The sequence below is a fragment of the Oratosquilla oratoria genome, chromosome 20 (assembly GCF_046742065.1).
Source record: "Oratosquilla oratoria isolate Oo_2021 chromosome 20, ASM4674206v1, whole genome shotgun sequence".
NCBI lineage: Eukaryota > Metazoa > Arthropoda > Malacostraca > Stomatopoda > Squillidae > Oratosquilla > Oratosquilla oratoria.
The window spans coordinates 43062092-43082810 of record NC_134796.1 but is presented as its reverse complement, the minus strand read 5'-3'; the positions used below and the strand labels follow the sequence as shown (position 1 = coordinate 43082810).

At 39.2% G+C, this 20719-nt stretch overlaps 1 protein-coding gene across 5 annotated transcripts in view; it reads right to left on the bottom strand.

The window, feature by feature from the left end:
- Positions 1–576: 576 nt before the first annotated feature.
- LOC143036501 (oxysterol-binding protein-related protein 3-like) overlaps positions 577–20719 on the bottom strand; it is a 107735-nt gene continuing 87592 nt past the window's right edge. For 3 of the 5 annotated variants that reach the window (XM_076203926.1, XM_076203925.1, XM_076203922.1), the window contains exons 14-20: positions 19586–19761; positions 19000–19212; positions 12616–12733; positions 9386–9555; positions 5489–5760; positions 4218–4340; positions 577–2221 (exon numbers count right to left, since the gene is read on the bottom strand). In XM_076203926.1, coding sequence (XP_076060041.1) covers positions 2113–2221; positions 4218–4340; positions 5489–5760; positions 9386–9555; positions 12616–12733; positions 19000–19212; positions 19586–19761 — 1181 coding nt within the window. In that variant the 3' untranslated portion in view covers positions 577–2112. The remainder of the gene's footprint in view (positions 2222–4217; positions 4341–5488; positions 5761–9385; positions 9556–12615; positions 12734–18999; positions 19213–19585; positions 19762–20719) is intronic. The other 2 variants (XM_076203921.1, XM_076203924.1) reach the window with 1 other exon arrangement.

The window sequence follows — 20719 nt, the reverse complement described above, 5'->3', positions numbered from 1 at the left end:
TGAGAATATGCACATGTAGGTGCCAATTATTTATACATATATTTTTTAAATCAGAGGATACATTCACTGAAAAATATTAAGGATGTTAATGATCTTTATGGTGTAAATTCCACTGAAAGTTTTGATATCTGCCAAATTCTATTGACTATGGCATAATTATAATATCCATGCTTTCTTTGATTCTGGAAAGTCAAAAAATTCAAAGCTGGATGAGGAACCTATACTTCTTGTTTTGTGAAATTGAATATGATGGTAACTCGTGACAAAAAAATTGAGTCCCTTTATTTGTCATATAAATGTTAAAATTACCCATTTTTCATCTTATTCAGCTGGATTACTTGATTCATTTTCTTTTGTCATGCCAGTCTGTTACTTTTTCCGACTCCTCCCAATGGAACAGTTAACTTTGAAATGCGAAGATAAAAATGATTGGTGCCAAAACCCAAGTTATTTGGAAGGGGGGGGGGTGTTCAAATAGTATTACCCAATTATCCCGCATTTTGGCAACATTAATTCTATACATTCAACAAGCCTTAAAAAAAAAAATATATATATATATATATATATATACATATATATATACATACATATATATATATATATATACAGTATATATATATAAACCTGGAAAAAATAAATCTACCAATTACCTTAGAATCATGAGGTTTAATTCTATTCCATGGTATAAAAGCCTACATTCCAAACTTGCTTCACAGAAAATAAGGACAAATAACAAGCAGTTACAGGATGCAATGTCAAATCAAGCTAACTTACAAAGCAAAGCTGGTCAAATGTATAAACATATGCAAACAATGTTGGCAATTATTCAATGCAAAAGGACAAGTGCAACAGATAAGAACCGATGTTCACGAAAAAATTTTCAGAAAACAAAAGAGAAAGGACAAATATGATAAAGAAAATGCAGGAGGAGTGAACAGGCCACATTTAAATTAAAAAAAAAAAATAATAATAATAATATTAATCAAATAAATATAAAATAATAATCCATCCATCCATAGAAGAAAAAATATATATATATATGAATAAATAAATAAATAAATAAATAATATAAAAATAAAATCAAGGATGCATTTGAAGCAAGTAATCTCTTCAACACATGGGCATACTTGACCAATTTCATCACTGACGATGTCATCAATGTTACTCTAGCAAGGACCAAATGAAGTACAAACACTCCTTTACTTACAAATTTTCAGACATACAAATGAAGCCTCAAGCCTACTTTACCAGTTTCAAAGGTAAGAAATCTAACATTAAAGTACCTTTAAAATTATGTCGAATAACAACTTAGAACACTTCGAGTTACAAATGGCTGTTCAGAGTGTACCTGGTTTGTAAATTGAAGTGTCTATATAGAGTATCTGATGTTCACCAGAACAAAACCTGTCAAGTATCCCATTGTATTTGGAGGGGCAAAATTGGTGAATGTTAAAGAAAAAAGATAATAGGAAAGCAAAGGGATAATTAACTAAATATTATCCCTGATGCTCCTCCTCTGCATAAGGCAGCATAGAAATCTTATAAATGCTCTGCAAAGCTTGGCTTGCCAAAGCATACGACCGGTTAGAGAGTACCAACATCATCACCATCATTATCGTCTCTGGGACCCTTACCAAGGATAGTTTCCATAAGTCATTGAGAGGTAAATTCACAACCTGAATTTCATATAATCATACAGTGGAGATCCTACAAAAACCTGTATTCCCAATCATAGCCTACTACACAAATAATGGCTTTAGATCCTACAGTTTCTTGATAATGCATCCGTTACATACTAAGATGGAAAAAGATACATTATACTTTCACATATACATATATACCTCTGTAAAAAAAGGATGAGACTATCATTTTTTCACCACTGTACCTTCTGCTATACCCTGCGTGATTCACCGAGAACAAATAAATACCACAGCTTTTCTGTTTTAGGGGAATATTGAGGCATGAAATCGAATCATCATCATCATCACATCACCCTATGAACAAAATCTATGGTTGTAGAGTACTAAGTCCATGTCTTCCAATTAATTTTCAATAACCACAGATGCTCAGAGGCCACACAATCAAAAACCAGATCTCATGTGGTAGTAAAAACTACCAAAGTTGCTCAAAGGTCATGTTGATGAATCCTGGGTCCTTCCGCTTGTTCCAGTATTCTCCTGTAAACTGCCACTGCTCTTCACCTTGGTCGTTAAGAACTTGTCTGTGGATATGAAATGAAGAGAATGAACTCTATTAGCTAATAAATAAATATATGTAGTTTATCTGAAAGAACATATAATGACAAATACAGTAGATCTATATATATATGATTGTTTGTACACCAGACTACTGACACTTCCAGGTTCCACATCTGTGGTTCATGGGAGAAGAAAACGACATGGTTACTGGGTAAGGCTGGTTAATGTGTGCCTGTGGGAAGGGAGTGTGCCAGAGGACTGGAGGAGTGCATGTATAGTTCTGCTTTACAAAAGTTGTTCAACATATATGGACTGGGTGATGAGGGAGATAATAAATGTGAGGGTAATAGATGATGGGTTTCACAATGATGAGTAAAAGTGGAGAGATCAATCAAGTGCAGGGGTAATTATCAAACTATCTAGCATTAGTTAGACCCAACCTTGATTATGTGGTACAGTTTTGGTCTCCCTCCTATAATGGACATCAATTCACTAGAATCAGTACAGAGGAGAATGACCAAAATGATACATGGGCTCAGAAATTTATCTTATGAGGAGAGACTTAGGCATCTTAACTTACACTCTCTGGAGAGACGCATAGTGTGGGGTGATCTAACAGAGGTGTTTAAGTGGATCACAGGCTTTAACAAGGGTGATGCAATCAAGGTTATCATATTAAGACAACAGGGCAGGACTCACAATAATGGATTTAAGTTGGACAAACTTGGATTTAAAAAAGGAAATAGGCAAGAACTGGTTTACTAATTGGGTGGTCAACAAATGAAATAGACTTAATAACCCTGTAGTGAGCACTGAAACTATTGTTTTAGGAAACAGATAACTTTATGGATGGGGATGACAGGTGGTAATGGACATGGGACTGCCTAGTGTAGGCCTTATGGTCTCTTGCAGTCTCCTTCATTCTTATGTTGCCTTTGATCTCTTTTGCAGAGGACCTGTGGCCTTCAGATAATGGACATCAAAGTATAGGATAGTGGGAGGTAAGCCAGTTGTTGTTTGCAGATGACAATGCACTTATAGCCAAGTAGGAGGATGGACTGAAACAGTTGGTGGTGGGGTCTGGGAGGGAGAAAGCTGGAAGGATGTGTGGGCAAAGATATGGTGATGAGGAGCACAAGGGGTGATGGTGGTGTGTTAGAGCAAGTTTAAAGAATGAGAGGCTAAAAAAGTGGAGACTTGTATTTAGGGTCAGTAGCAGGGAACAGATGGATGGACAAGAAATATAGAGTAAAAAAAGCAAGTAAATATCTGGAGAGAATGAAATGTGTCATGAGAAGTAGGTACCTGGGAACAAACACAAAGAAGATTATATGAGGACATGATTGTGCTTATGGCACTATATGGAAGCAGACTAGGAACTTGAATGAATAATTGTTGCCTCGAGTTTCATATAGCAGTAAACCCACAGCCCTCCAGTGGCTGGCAACAGTCCTTGGGCCCTCTCACAAATCTCTCTGGGGAGAAAGCTTGGGTTGTCTGTACTGTACCAGGGATGCCATTTTTGGGGAAATTTCCAAATTTGTGGGAGAAATTTGCTCATGTGGGATGTTTTGTGGGCAAATTATATGTTGCCATGAAGTTATTTGTATATAACAATTCCTTTTTGTTGGAGAAAAAAAAGTGGAAATCCAGATTTCTTTGTGGGAATTTTGTGGAAAAAGGCATAGATCAGTCGCAACACTATGCTGTACTGATGTGGGAGTGTTTCCAAGTCACTAGATGAAAGTAGTAGAAGGAAAGGAGCAGTCCCCAGTTATCAGCTCTCCATGAATGAAGAGGTGTAAGAGATACTCATGAAGTAAGAGAAACAAAGGGAAAGACCTTGGGTCCAGTCTGAAGACGGTGTCAGTCCCTCAATGGAGGACTACCACATATTGGTACCTATTAAATGAGAGATGGATGACAATTGACTGACTGATTAATCAACTTGTTCACAAAACATATGAAGGGTCAATCAAGTCATATTGTCTCCACTGCCTTAAACTTGTTGAAACTAACTTGAACCAATATGGTGTGTGTTCTCTGCCCTCCTCATCCCTCTTTCTTCTCCGCTCCCTCTGCTGCTGCTCCACCTGCTGCTTCAGTGCTTCAGCTCCTGATACATTTCCTTCCTCCAGGGCCCTGGAAAAGGTTTGTTGTAATTCTAAATTTCGACCTTACATCTTTTCTCATGGTAGTTGTAAGAATACATTTTAGCATGGAAACATGATGACATTTCTCCCCCTACCAAACGATCAGAGAAATAGAGATAGAGATATTAAAGAATAGATTCAAAGGAATTGCAGCATTACAAAATAATCTCATTATTGCTTTATCTGCTTATATATACCACAAGGCTTCTTCCCCTTTAAATGGTCACCCATTATTTCCCTCTTATCTTAGCTCCTTGTTGATGAAGGGCCATCCCTACCACATACCCACTGCCAGGGTTGGAAACAGTACTGCAAGACATAGCATATCCTGACAGCCAAAACTGGTTAACCTTGACTATGTCATTGACATGGTGACCCTCCCTCCTTGTACTCTCATGCATGAATAGAGAAGACAAGGAAATATCTCTTTGGGCTGTGTCAATTCATTGTCCATTCACAACCATTTTCTACTCACACATGTCTCTTGCCTTCTCCCTTCCCTGCTCAACAGACATTCCCCTTTTACCCAAGGAGTGAACTTGAGGGGAAGATGATGGATGGGATGAAAGGAGCCTTGGGTAAAAGGGGAACGTTTGATGATCTTGAAAGATGGAGGGCAGGAGATAGATGTGAATGAAGAATAGATTTCTCCTTATCTTCTCTATTTACTTATAAAAAGTTGAGGAAGGAGGGTCACCATATAAATAAAGCAGTGGGAGTAAACCAGCTTCAGCTGTCAGGCCCTGCTGTGTCTTCCTGCATTGTTGGGAACCTTTCTGTAAAAACATATTTGAGTGTGGTTCTCAAGAACTGTTTGTACAGTGTGATTAGTTCCCTTCTGCTGCTCAAAGCTTGTGTTTACTAAGTATCTTAATGTTTAATTTTTTTTGCTGAGTCTCACTGTTGGATCTTTGAAGTATACTATCTACATAAGGTGGAAGTCAAGTTAAAGACACCCACCCACTACTACTCATTTCACTCCCATCCACCATCCTTGTACCTTTCTCATCTTAGCTTCTTATGGAGGAAGGGTCATCCCTGTCTCGTGCCCGCTGCCTGGGTCAGAAGCAATGCAACAAGACACAGCACACCACCACAAAGTATACTAAATAACAAAAACATGAATTCAAAACTCACCTCTGATCTAATCTGAATCTGGTATCTGTTGATGGTAAGAATTTGGACTGATCAGGATCAATTTCGTTCAACTCGATGGCGAAGCGGGTAAATCCATAATAGAGATGGAAGTCCTCTGGCATTGTGCCAGGTCGCCACACCATCCGTGCAGATGGGGCATGGCCGCAGTATAGAGCTTCTGTCCATTTGCCAAAAAGATTGTGAATCACTTTACCGTCACTTGCTGCAATCGTACCAAAGACTTCGTTTCTTTTTGATGACCATGAGCTTGCCTGTAATGCATAACATGGCTATAAATACATAATGGAAATAAGCTTACATGCTTTTTTTGTGTTATCCTCGGCAATTGTAATTGTTATTTTGAACTATGTGTTTTTTTCATTATCTGCACTTCATGTATATTGATTCATTGCCAAATAAACTTATCATTATTATTATTATTATCATTATTATAACTTAAATTTTCATCTCACTATTGAAGGCTGCTAACAGTAATAACCATAAAATATTCCACACGAGAAAATCTATATAGAAGTTCAAAATAGTTAACTAACTCTGGGATGTCAGTACAAAAATGTTTATTTTCCAATTCCAAGAATTAGTGATATCCTACACATACTATAATTTCAAAGTCAAACCACATGGCTAAGAGTAGTTATACAATACAATGGCATGCAAAAATAATATGAATGCAAACATCAATTCCCTGAAATACTATTAGCGCGAGAGAGACATAAAGAGAAAAATTATTTAAATATGTTAGAATATATTTCCACACAGATACATCAAGTTGTGGAAAAAAAACATACATGAATCAACTGATTTTAGTATGTTTATAATGCTTCTGACCCAGGGCAGTGGGCGAGATGCATCAATGACCTGTCATCCAGGAGGAGCCAAGAAAAGAGGAAGGGAGGGAGGGAGGGAGGGAGGGAGGGAAGGAGGGGGGTGAATGGGAGTAGAGTATGTGGGGATGAAATGAGTAGGAATGGATTTATGCCTTTGACTTTGTACAGGGTGAAAAGCCATTGGTATATGTATGTATATATATACACATACATACATACCAGGGACTTTTCCCCCCTTACAAGGAAGGGAGCGAGGTCAATAGGCAAGTCCCCACTCTCGCCCATCCCACTCCCATCCACCACCCTTTCCTCCCTCTCATCTTAGCTCCTCATGGATGACGGGTCATCCCTGTATCCCGCCCACTGCCCTGGGTCAGAAGCAATGCAGCAAGACACAGCACATCTACAGCAAGGCCGCTTCACTTAATTGGTGACCTCCCCCTATCTGTCCCCTTATGTAGAAAACAGAGAAGACATGGAGAAATCCCTTTAGGCTGTGTCAAAAAATCATTCATACAGTATCATCTATACACAACCTTCTCTACTCAATACTATCTCCTGCATTCTCCCTTCCTTGATCAATATACAAGGCCCCTTTCACCCCATCCATCCATCTCATCCTTGGTCATTCCCTCAACTTCACTCTACCTCTGCCTTCCACACCTCTTATACTAATATTTCTTCACTCATTCTTTCCATGGGTAGAAACCATCCCAATAGTCTTTCATCAGCCCTACCTGCCTCTTCCACCCCTGCTTTCTTCCTCATCTCCTTGTTTCTCACTCTATCCAACTTTGTAACTCGTACTATACTTCTCAAACACACTTCAATTTTTCCTCTCTGCCTCTCTTAAATTCCAGGTCTCTGCCTTATTCAGTCCCATTGGCACACTCACCTGTTGATACAGTCTCCTCTTTGTATTAATTTCCAAATGCCTATTTCCCACGACACCTTTTAATCCCCCAAAGAATTTACTTGCTTCTCTCAGTCTACAATTTACTTCCACCTCCACTCCTCACTTTCCTAACACATGCGACTCCAAATACCTAAAGCAATCCACTTCCTCCAGCCTCTCTCCTTTAATATTTACTTCCAACTTCCTGCCATCCTATTTACCCTTGTACATCTCATCACCTTACTTTTACTCGCATTTACCTTCAACTTTCTATCACATACCCTTCCATACTCTGTCACTAACTCCCTTAATCCCTCCTCTGACTCTGCCACATGTGCAGTGTCATAAGCAAAAACCAACTGACTCACCTCCCACTTTTCTCCATTTTCTTTAATAATCCCCAGTCCCCTGCCCATTACACTTGTCTTTACCTCTTGCACCAACATGTACACATTCAACAGCCATGGTGAGAAGACACATCTCTGTTACAGTCCCACCTTTACCTCAAATCACTTGTTCTCTCTATTTCTGATTCTACTACTTTCATAAAAACTCTGAACTGCCCTTAACAGCTTTCCTCCAATCCCATACATCTGCAAAACCTCGAAAGTGCCTTTCTGTCTATCCTGTCATAAGCCTTTTCCAAATTCATAAAGGCTGAAGCTTTCTCACATATCTGCCTTACTACAAAAAACTGATCCACACAACCCCCTTACCTGCTCTCATCTTTTTCAAAACTACTTGCACATCTTTTCTTATTTCTCCATTTCCCTCTCCCATCATTATCATTTTCTTAGTGCCACCACTGATATCATCAATCCATTTATATATGTATAAACATCCACACAGAGTGGTGTATGTCTGGAGCAAATTAGATGAAACAATAGTGTGTGCAAAAACCATACAAAAATATCAGAACAAACTAGATGCTGAGAGATACAAAGATGGGTCACTACGAGCACAGATTCCCTTCCCATATAACACAACTATGTAAATACACACACACACTCCATGCTGAGGTACTGACTGCATGTTATTTTGCAGTGGTGAATGCAGGGCAGAAATAATTTTCAGACTGCTTTGGGGTGCCCCCTACAGGCTGGAGCCACATATAATTTATCTAAGAGTAAAATATCTACTCATAGAAGAATTACGCTACTTTTGTACTATGTTCCTCCTTTATGCTGTTCCTTGAAAGTGTCTTTTACCACTTCTAAGACTCCTCCATCCCCTGTGGTAATAGGATAGTTGCTGGAATTTAATACCTTTAGGTTGGGGAGTTTTTCTAGTATTTTGGGCCTTCTTTGGTCTGCCATTTATATGTTTAGTCAAGTTGGGTTGTGTGTTCTGATCACCTGCCAGTATGTGGTTTGTTTGTGAGTTGCAATATTGGAGTTCAGGGATGTAGCCTTGGGGGGTTGATGTAGCGGATGGTATGTAAATATGCGTGATGTCAGTCGTTTTCTTTACTTGTGCTTGGAATGAGATTACTTCTGTTTTGATGTCTGTTAACATTTGTTTAGTTTCTTCTGTTGAAGAAGGGTATAGATTTGAGTTGTGTGTCCACTTCTGTGTTGCGAGTTATCCCCTCTTACCATTGTGTAATTGGAATATGTTGGTACTGTGTTGTGGTGTTAGTTTTATTTCCGGATTTGAGTTATGTGCCTGTTTATGTATGAAATGAAGCAGCTCCATTTGTTTGTCTGCAATTTCATTTATGTTTATTTGGAATATGTTCAGGATATGCCTTTGAGTGTGTGCTGGATGGTGGTTGCAACTCTTTGTGTAGTGGTTTGTGTTGGTAAGTGTAATGCATGTGTTCTATTTGATGGATGTGTGAGAAGTTTATTGGTTTTGAACATACTTGACATGATTTGCTTTCTGTCTCCAGCTACTAGATTAACGACTTCCTTATATGAAAAAACAAACAAGAGGGGAAGGTAGTGAAAAGTGGTAGAGAGAATAGAGTGAGATTCTGGGCCTGATCCAAAGACTTCTGGCCCCTCCAGCCCACACCTCCTTACTGAGGTGAAGTTTTTGTGTCCTTTTGCATCTGGAAGATCTCATCTTCCCCTGAGGGAAGAGAAGCCTCTTGCTGGCATCTCCAAATAGATAAATAAAGAAGTAAATAAGAAAATATATGAATAAACTTACTTTCACAAATGTCAGCTTGCAAACAAGATCAGCATTAGTGTTGGTGAGGACCATTTCGCCATACTGGTCTACCCAGCGCTGGCCTCCACCGAATAGGTTGTGAACACACGTCGTCACTTTATTCCATTCGTACTTGTCCCCAAAGGCCGGCAATACCAAATGAACTTTCCCTGAATTTTTTATAAAGCAGGTTAATACTTATTAATCAAAAGTAACAACATTATGTCAAAAACAAATATACATTATCAAATCTTATATCATTTTGACAGGCTGAATGAACAAAAGACAGCAGCTATATCATATATATATACACACACACACACACAAAATATACAGACACATACATGTACACATATACCTCATTAAAAGTGATTGCCAGTTGTGGGCTTATTTTTTTTTTTTTTTAACATTTTCCATATGCCTATGGGCTTATTCTCCTTTGAAAGGAGGTTTAAGACTTCACTGCAGGTAGTCATTATTGCTAGATCATGATTTCAGGTACAAGACCCTTCTTCGGTAGCTTGGGATATTCTTTCTGTATGGTTAGGTAAGAATATCCCAAGCTACTGAAGAAGGGTCTTGTACCTGAAATCATGATCTAGCAATAATGATTAGCTGCAGTGAAGTCTTAAACCTCCTTTCAAAGGAGAGTAAGTCAATAGTAAGGCATAAGGAAAATGCCCTTAAAAGAATAATAAGCACACAATTAGCCATCACTTTTAATGAGATATGCCTATGACAAAATCTCCTGCCCATACCATTAGTATATATATATATATATATATATATATATATATATATATATATATATATATATATATACATACATACCTATAACAATGGCTTTTCCCCTCTTACAAAGGAGGTAGCTGAAGCCAAAGGCATAAATCCAATCCCCCTCATTTCATCCCCACATACTCCAGTCCTACCACCCCTCCCTCCCTCGCACTTTTCTTGGCTTCTCCTGGATGACAGGTCATACCTGCATCTCATCCACTGCCCTGGGTCAGAAGCAATGTTTCAAGACAGCACATCCACAACAAGGCTGCTTCATTTAACTGGCGACACCCCCTCTCTGTCCCCTCATGCAGAAAAAGAGATGGGGAGAAATCCCTTTAGGATGCATCAAAACATCATTCACACATACTCCCTTCTATGCATCACAGCATCATTCATACACAACCATTCTTCATTCACCCCTATCTTCTGTCTTTTCCCTTCCTTTCTCAATAGACATTCCCCTTTCCAAAATGCCCCTTCTACCCCATCCATTCATCTCATCCTTGGTTGCTCTCTTATGTTCACTCCCTCCACCTCTGCCTTCCACACATATTTTACTAATCTTTCTTCACTCATTATTTCCATGTGTCTAAACCATCCCAATACTCTTTCATCTACTCTATCTCCCAACTCCCTTTTCACCCTGGCTCTCCTCCTCGTCTCCTCATATCTCGCTCTATCCAGTCTAGTAACCCCTACCATACTTCTCAAGCATTTCGTCTCAAACACATTTAAACTCTTCCTCTCTTATGTTCCATGTTTCTGCCCCCATACAGTGCTGTGAGCACAATCATCCTTTCATACAATCTCTTTTTGGCATCCATTCCCAAATGTCTATTTCTCATTACACTTTTTAATTCCCCAAGGCATTTACTTGCTTCTCTCAATCTACATTCTGCCTCCACCTTCCCCACCACATTCGCACCCAAGTATCTAAAACTATCCACTTCCTCCAGTCTCTCTCCCTTAATACTCACTTCCAATTTCCTGCCATACTCTCCCCTTCTACATATCATCACCTTACTTTCACCCACATTTATCTTCATCTTCCTTCTTTCACACACCTTCTCAAACTCCATCACTAACTTCCTTACTCCCTCCTCTGATCATGCCACAAGTGCAATGTCATCAGCAAATAACAACTAGGTTATCTACCATTTCTCCCCATTTTCTTCAACCATCTCCAATCCCTGGCCCATTACATCTCACACCACCCTATCTACATATAAACTGAACAGCCAAAATGACATGACACATCCCTGGTAAAGTCCCACCTTTACCTCAAATCACTCTCTCTCCATTTCTAATTGTAACACAGGCTCTACTACTCATAAAAAATCTTGACTGCTCTTAACAGCCTTCCTCCTATTCCATATGTATGCAATACTTCCCACAGTGCCTTTCTGTCTACCCTGTCGTAAGCCTTTTCTAAATCCATAGATGCCCAAAAAACATCCTTACCTTTTCCTAAAACTTTCTCACATATCTGCCTTAACACAAAAATTTGATCCACACAACCCCTACCTGTCCTAACCCACACTGTTCCTCACCAGTTACACCCTTTGTTCCTCTCCTAATCCTCTCAATCAAAACCTTCCCATAAGCCTTCCCAACTACACTCAACAAACTGATCACTCTGAAACTACTATACTCACACTTGTCCCCTTTTTCCTTTGTAAAATGGAACTATACAGGCACTCCAGCACTCTACCCTCTTTTAGACAAACATTAAACAACATCAGCCAGTCCACCATCACTGTACCTCCCTTTTTTAGACACTCCACATGACACCCATGCAACCCAGGTGCCTTACCTGCTCTCATCATTTTAATATTTGCTTCCACCTTATCTTTCCGTGTTTCTCGTGTATTTTCCTCATCACTGTCATTTTCTAAGTGTTTCTCACTGGAACTGGAACTACCTTTCCCTCCCTATCCTCCTTCACATTCAGCACCTCCCTAAAATACTCTGTCCATCTTACTCTTACTGCCATCTCTTCCATTATCATCACTCAATCTACACCTTTCACCTTTTCTTTTCTACTTGATTTGTCTCCCCTTCCTCTCTTAATTTCCTTCCAAAACATTTTTATTACTTTCAAAATTTCCTATCATACTCTTAGCCCATTTCACATCTGCTCTCCTCTTTACCTCCTTTATCTTAAGCTTTACTTCTCTTATATATATATATATATATATATATATATATATATATATATAGAGAGAGAGAGAGAGAGAGAGAGAGAGAAAGATATGGGCAATTCAATACACTTAGATGTTAGCTATTTGAAAAACTGTAGTTCCTCAAGTATGACCAAATCCAAAATCTTTGCCAATGAAGTTATTTATAACACACTGACATTTTTAAAGCTTGAGGAAAACTATAAAACTAAGCAATTTCACATGACCTAACAGCTTATGTAGCAGAGCCATGAAAACAATTGAACATACCTGATGGTTGGAATTCAAGAGATCTTCCCCAGAATTTAGTTTTAATTCGTACATCTTGCCAAAAAATAAAGTTGTTACTCTGAGCATAACAAGCAGATATGGGTGGGTGATGGCTAACCTGTGTGGGAAAAACAAAAGAGCAAATACTTACATGTTAATAATGAAACTTATGTAGCAACCACAGAAGGTATTCTTTCCTAAAATATTACATACATACATACATATACCAAAGGCTTTTTCTCTATCCCCTCTTCCCTCTCTCTTATCTTGGCACCTCCTGGATGACGGGTCATCCCTGCATCTCGCCCACTGCCCTGGGTTAGAAGCAGTGTTGCAAGACACAGCACACCCACAAAAGAGCAAGTACTTACATGTTAATAGCAACCACAGAAGGTATTATTCTTTCTATTTCTATTTGCTCATCTACTCCAAACCTACCTGTTATTTACTCAACCACTTGTTATCTGTCTTTCCATTCATTTAACCACTTCATCTTTTTTTTTTTTTTACCAAACATTCCACTTTCATTTTCACCAGAATTCCAAATCACCAAAAACATACATCAACATTTTCATTATCATTACTACAAAACATAATTTTCTATACTGGAATCCCTATATACCCAAATAATAGTCAAGTTTTTCAGTCTGATTTTTAAGGCCGAATTGAAGAGGTCGACTTTTATGTGGATACTACTTTTTTTTTTAGTCGAAATTCATGTCTAATCTGGGTTGAAATTTTAATTAACAAAAGCATAATCTATGTATAAATTATTACTTTCAAAAATACAGATTAATGGTGATTTAAGTATGCCTGTATACATCAAAACACAAGTCCTGTTAAAAAAATCACCGATTATTAATTACCATAGCCGATTTGATCTTGTAAGTATTTAGCTTTGCTCTTTCACATTCTTAGCATATATAGTGTATACGGTAAGTACTTACTGATATTTTCCAAAATCCACTCTCAATAATAAATTTAAAGCACATACCAGCAGCTGCTTGGCATTGTGGTGATCGCACATGTATCAAGTTTACAACTCACATTTTCTTTTTAGCTGGCCATACTGGGACTCAAAAATATAAACAAAAAATCCATAGTAATACAAATCAATTGATAAAATGTCTATGGATCTAAAGAAAACGATCACTGTAATAAAGATAAAGCAACAGTACACACAAGCTATAGCTTGATCACTTCAGTACAATGATGCCTACAGTGTCATGAGGAGCGAGTGGGTACCCGTGGATGCTGGCGTCAGCATCTTGATTATATATACAGCCACTATCCGAGTTACAACCTAGATAGGTTCCGACCAACCAGTTGTAAGTCGGATCCTATTCAAAATGGCCAACACGAGGGTTCTACTCTAGGATACATGATATCCTGGTGGGCGAAACGTTAAATACATTGGATCCCATACTCTGTGTTTGGCTTCTCTCCTACAGTTGTATACAGTATTGTTTTCAGTTGCTTAGTTGTTAATATGATATGGTAAGTTAAAGAAAGAAAATACTTATTATAGTGTATTCGTATTAGTAAACTCATAATAGGCATCAGCTAGACGTGGTCGTAAGTACGTAAATATCCTTCATCCAAAAATTTTCAAACTCTTCCACAAATGCCTTAGCTGCAGGCGCATCACTGCTAGCAGCCTCACCTTTCGACAACACGTGGTGAACCTGGTAATGCTCTCGAAAGCAACGAAACCACCCAGCACTCACTATGAACTCACGTGAAGCGTATTCTTCACCTGCACGTTCTTTCAACATGTGAAATTAACTTGTATCCTTACTTTGCACTGCTTGCAACGTCACTCACATTTCTTTGCCTATTACCTTACAACCACGTGTATAGCAACTTTTCCATCTCTGCCATAACTGCCGTACGCGATGCCGGTTGCCACAACTATCTTACGCGCTGTGCTGCCAGACATGTACAGTAAACTCAAAATAGGCATCTGCCAGATGTGGTCGTAAGTACGGGTGGTCGTAACTCGCGTACGTCGTAACTCAGATAGTACATACATACATACATATACCAAGGCCTCCCTCCCCCTTACCAGGGGGGTAGCCAAAAAGGACAAGGCACAAAAACATTCCCACCCATTTCATCCCCGAAAACACTCCACACCCCTCCACCCTCCCTCCCATCTTAGCACCTCCTAGATGACGGGTCATCCCTGCACCCTGTCCACTGCCCTGGGTCAGAAGCAGTGTCGCAGGACACAGCACATCCACAGCAAGGCCGCTTCATTAAATCGGCGACCCCCCCTCTCCGTCCCCCCCAACTCGGATAGTGACTGTATATATATATATATATATATATATATATATATATATATATATATATATGCAGTTGTACACAAGTTACCCCCAGATTCTGTGAACTGGTATGATCACATTTTCTGTGTTTATTATTACTGAGAGTAAAAGAGAAAGAATAATACAGCAGCGACTTTATGCCTTTTTCTTTTTGGCTACCCCCCTTGTAAGGGGGAAAAAGCCTTGGTATATGTATGTATGTAGACTTTATATTTTATAATGCAAGTAGTGTGATGGATCATAAATATGGGAGCTGATGCTGTATGCGAGAACTTGATTTGTATTAAAGTGGTTAATGTAAAAACTTTTACACAAAATTTTGGGGAACTGTAAGATTTCAGCTAGATGTCTATGTTACACAAATGCTTCAGGTAAACCGAGTCAGTTTAACTGACCATTCAAATATCCCACACTGAAGCCGAAAAATAAAATTACTGATGTTAGGAAATGCAAAATATTGGAAATTTCTTTTCAGTATTTGTAAAATACAATGAGCAAAAAAAGAAGAAGGAATACAAGAAGAGGATAAGTGAAGAGTGGGAGGGAGTGAAAGATAGGGTAGAATTAGGAGTGGAGGAGGAATGGGGATGTTTCAAGGAGGAAGTCATGAGGTGTGCAAAGATGGTGTGTGGAACAAGGAGGATGGGAGGAAATAGAAGGAAGGGTAGTGAGTGGTGGGATGATGAAGCACAGAAGGTTGAAGAGAAGAAATGAGCATTCACAGATTAGTTACAAAATAGGATGAGAGAATCATATGAGAGATACAAAGAAAAGAGAAGTAAAGCATAAGATAAAGGAGGCAAAGAGGAGAGCAGATATGAAATGGGGTAAGAGTATGACAGAATTTTTTAAAGTTATAAAAAGATGTTTTGAATGGAAATTATAAGATGAAGAGGAGGTGAATCAAGTAGAGGAGAAAAGGTAAAAGGTACAAATGAAGAGATTATAATGAAAGAGTTGGCAAAAAGGGGAAGATAGGCAGAGTATTTTAGCAAGTTGCAAAATGTGAAGGAGGATAGGGTAGTTGCAGTGGGAAGTGCTAACAAAATGACAGTGACGATTGAGGAAAATGGAGGAGAAACAAGAAAAGATGAGGTGAAAGCAGTTATTAAAATGATGAGAGCTGGTAAGGCTCCTGAGTTCGATGGGTGTCATGTGGAGTGTGACATCTAATGTTAATTAAGACTAGAGAAGACCTGCGGTTGCAATGGCAAAATTTCCAATAATAATAGTAATAATAATAACAATGTGTGGCAATATGTTCGAAGTCTGTGTAACTAATATTTTTCTTTATTTTTTCCTGTTTCTCTGGATTTGTTAACTGAAAAGTGTGTTTACATTTTGGCTACAAGAAAATGATGTATATACTTGGCTGCACACACAAAAATCTAGGGTCGACTTTTATTTGAGGTATGTGAAAATTTTTGGATTTTCTGGCCACAAAATAGGGGGTCACCTTTTAACTGAGACTGAATATTACTAGAGAGTTGATGATAGCAAATACAGTGTTTCGGAAGAAAGTCAAGCATAAGTACACATGGGAGAGGGTGGTGGAGGGAAGGGTGGTAGATAGAGCGCTAATGGATTATGTAGTGGTAAATAGGATTATGATAGGAAGAGTTAAGGATGTACATGTGCTAAGGGGAGAGGATGGGGGAATATCAGATCATTTTTTGGTGGAAGGTAAGTTGAGAGTGGAAGATAGATGGAGAAAGAGGAAAGGGACAAAAGGTAGGGAGGTTCTTAGAGTGAACTCTTTGAATGAAAAGGGAAAGGAGAAGGAGTACGAAAAGAAGCTGAAGGAGGAGTGGGAGGGAGTAAAGGATAGAGTGGAGCTGGGTGTGGAGGAGGAATGGGGATGGTTCAAGGAGGGAGTCATAAAGTGTGCAAGGATGGTGTGTGGAACAAGAAGGACGGGGGGAAATAGAAGAAAGGGTAGTGAATGGTGGGATGAGGAAACAAAGAAGGTTGTAGGTTGTAGAAGAGAAGAAGCGAGCTTTCACAGATTGGTTACAAAATAGGACGAGGGAGTCATATGAGAGGTACAAAGAAAAGAAAAGAGAAGTAAAGCAAAAGGTAAAGGAGGCAAAGAGGAGAGCAGATGTGAAATGGGGTAAGAGTATGACAGAAAATTTTGAAAGTAATAAAAAGATTTTCTCCATTTTCTTTAACCATCTCCAATCCCTGACCCACTACCCTAGCATTCACCTCTCGCACCACCCAATCCATGTATAAGTTGAACAGCCAGGGCGACATAACGCATCCTTGACGAAGTCCCACCTTTACTTCAAAAAGAAAAGTGGGAGGTGAGCCAGCTGTTGTTTGCGGACGACACTGCGCTTGTGGCAGGGTCGGAGGAGGGATTGAGGAAGCTGGTGGCAGAGTTTGGGAGAGTATGTGATAGAAGAAAGCTAAAGATAAATGTGGGTAAAAGTAAGGTGATGAGATGTACAAGGGGTGAAAGTGGCAGTAGACTGGAAGTGAACATTAAGGGAGAGCGACTGGAGGAAGTGGATAGTTTTAGACACTTGGATGCAAATGTGGCAGGAAAAGGTGGAGTGAAGGTGGAGGTAGAATGTAGATTAAGAGAAGTGAGTAAATGCCTTGGTGGATTAAAGAGTGTAATGAGGAATAGACATTTGGGAATGGATGCTAAGAGGAGACTGTATGAAGGAGTAATTGTGCCAACAGCACTGTATGGGGCAGAAACGTGGAACATAAGAGAAGAAGAGAGAAGGAGTTTGAATGTGTTTGAGATGAGGTGTCTGAGAAGTATGATGGGGGTTACTAGGCTAGATAGAGTGAGAAATGAGGAGGTGAGGAGGAGAACAGGGGTGGAAAAGGAGCTGGGAGATAGGGTTGATGAAAGAGTATTAGGATGGTTTGGACACATGGAAAGAATGAGTGAAGAAAGACTAGTAAAAGAAGTATGGAAGGCAGATGTGGAGGGAGTGAACATGAGGGGACGTCCTAGGATGAGGTGGATGGATGGGGTGAAGGGGGCTTTGGGGAAGAGGGGAATGTCTGTTGAGGAAGGACGGGAGAGGACGGAAGACAGGGGTGAATGGAGAATGGTTGTATATGGATGATGTTGTTATTGCATGAGGTGGAATGGGCAGGGGGATGGGGAGTGAGGTAGTATGTGTGAGCAAAATTTGACGCAGCCCGAGGGGATTTCTCCCCGTCCTCTCCTTTTATGCAATGGGGGGACGGAGAGGGGGGGTCGCCAATTTAATGAAGCGGCCTTGCTGTGGATGTGCTGTGTCTTGCGACACTGCTTCCGACCCAGGGCAGTGGACAAGGTGCAGGGATGACCCGTCATCCAGGAGGTGCTCAGATAAGAGGGAGGGTGGAGGGGTGTGGAGTGTATTCAGGGATGGAATGGGTGGAAATGATTTTATGCCTTTCCCTTTTTGGCTACCTCCCTTGTAAGGGGGAAAAAGCCTTGGTATGTATGTATGAATATTACTTGGGTATTAGAGGTGGATGGATGGGGTGAAGGGGGCTTTGGGGAAGAGGGGAATGTCTGTTGAGGAAGGAAGGGAGAGGACGGAAGACAGAGGTGAGTGGAGAATGGTTGTATATGGATGATGATGTGACTGCATGAGGAGGAATAGGCGGGGGGGTGGGGGGTGGGGTAGTATGTGTGAGTAAATTTTGACGCAGCCCGAAGGGATTTCTCCCCGTCCTCTCCTTATATGCAAAGGGGGATGGAGAGGGGGGGTCGCCGATTAAATGAAGCGGCCTTGCTGTGGATGTACTGTGTCTTGTGACACTGCTTCTGACCCAGGGCGGTGGGCAGGGTTCAGGGATGACCCGTCATCCAGGAGGTGCTCAGATGAGAGGAAGGGTGGGAGGGGTGTGGAGTGTATTTAGGGATGAAATGGGTGGGAGTGTTTTTATGCCTTTCCCTTTTTGGCTACCTCCCTTGTAAGGGGGAAAAAGCCTTGGTATGTATGTATGAATATTACTTGGGTATATATGGTAATTCATTCATCATATATCACATACTCACATCAAACATGTCTATCAATGTAAATTGTTTACTTGCACATACCTGTTCAGCTACAAATCTGAAGCCTTTATCTTCTCTGATACATTCATATGTTTCCCCTAGTAACGGATTAAAAGGTTTATGAGCGGCACGATAAATGGAAGAGGCGTAGGCAGAAACAGCAAAAGCAGCAACCTGAATCATTCTTTCTCCTGGGTCTTCTATACCTGATGCTTTATCTAGTAACTCACTATATTCTAATTCTTCACAAAGACGCTGTAAAGAAAGGACAAAGAAAATCATAATTCCCATGAAATGATACCTGATCTATTCAAGACATATAGGATAGATAACGCATGAGATCAAATATCAACTAAAATTCTGGCAAAGTATATCAAACTATAACAAAAATATAATATTTTTCAACTCATAAAATGTAGTTCCAGATGATGATGATGATATATGATGGTAACTGATGATGATCTGGATTTCCTTAGATTTTTTAATTAAATATGATAATGTAAGATGGATGATTAGGTAAATGATGATGATAATGATGATCTAAATCTGGAACTTCTTACATTTCATGGGTTATATCTAAGATCTGTCCCCACTACACATTTAACTGATAGAAAATTAAACCAAGTACCTGTAACATATTGAGAGGTTCATTCAACGAGACAGGCATAGACACTTTTGAGAGATCCTTTCCAATGTTTTTGTATAAGAAATTCCACAATGAGAAATCTTCCGTTTGTGGTTTGGGGGCTGGCAATCTCGTTCTTCTTCCCGTGAAACATTTGCTTACTTCTTCTATTTCTGCAGCTGAAGAATACATTTATAATCAAAGTAAGCTTTTCTTTATGAAACAACAAGACTGGAATACTGAAAACATGCAATTCTTTGTATAACATTATAAAACATTAACACCTCTGCTAGCATATAGCCACTTCCAACAGCATTTCAAAGCAACTAGTGGCACACACATCTATTCTAATTTTCAAGACAACGTTCATAAAAATACCTTGAAACCAAGAGGCTAAAATGTAAACATACTTAGAAATGCCGTCAACAACTTTCGAACAAACCACTTACATAGCATATTTTTCTACGAGGTAAGTACAATACCTAATTGCATTATCATTTCAAGAGGTTAGATCAAGTTAAAACCAAGTTTTTAAAGGTCAGAAAAGCTTAAACATAGAAAAATTGTGCTTACAAGAAAGCTAAGTCGGTAAATGCCTTACTGTTATGTCTGGATAGGCTAGATCAGGAAAGGTATCTGAAATATATCACAAACTGTTCCAGCACCTCGAAGCTATAATACCCATTTTATAAGGAAAATTAATTATATTGAGGAAGAAATATTTTATTACATTGTTTCGTATTTCTGCTCTGGTTTCATTTTCATCAATAGGAAAATATTTTACTAAAACCTGCAAGAAACTATGCTGTTGAAACTCTTTTATTTCATATAAACAGTTCACGAGATATCCTCAGGTTGTAGCATCCACCCAAGCCATTTCTTTTTAAAAAATCAATTGATCAGTTGCCCCTACCGCCTTCAGGTAACTCTTAACAGCCTCCAATTAATTCAATTAAATAAGCATATCAAAACTTGTTATAAAAAATTCAGTGGTTTAATCTTTTTATCAATTCTGTATAAATCAGGGTCATTTCACAATTGTTATAATTTGCATAACATAATTTATCTTTGGAATGACCATGAGCTACTGTATTTTATTATTTCAGGTTCAGCTTCAGTTTAATAGACATTTTGGAA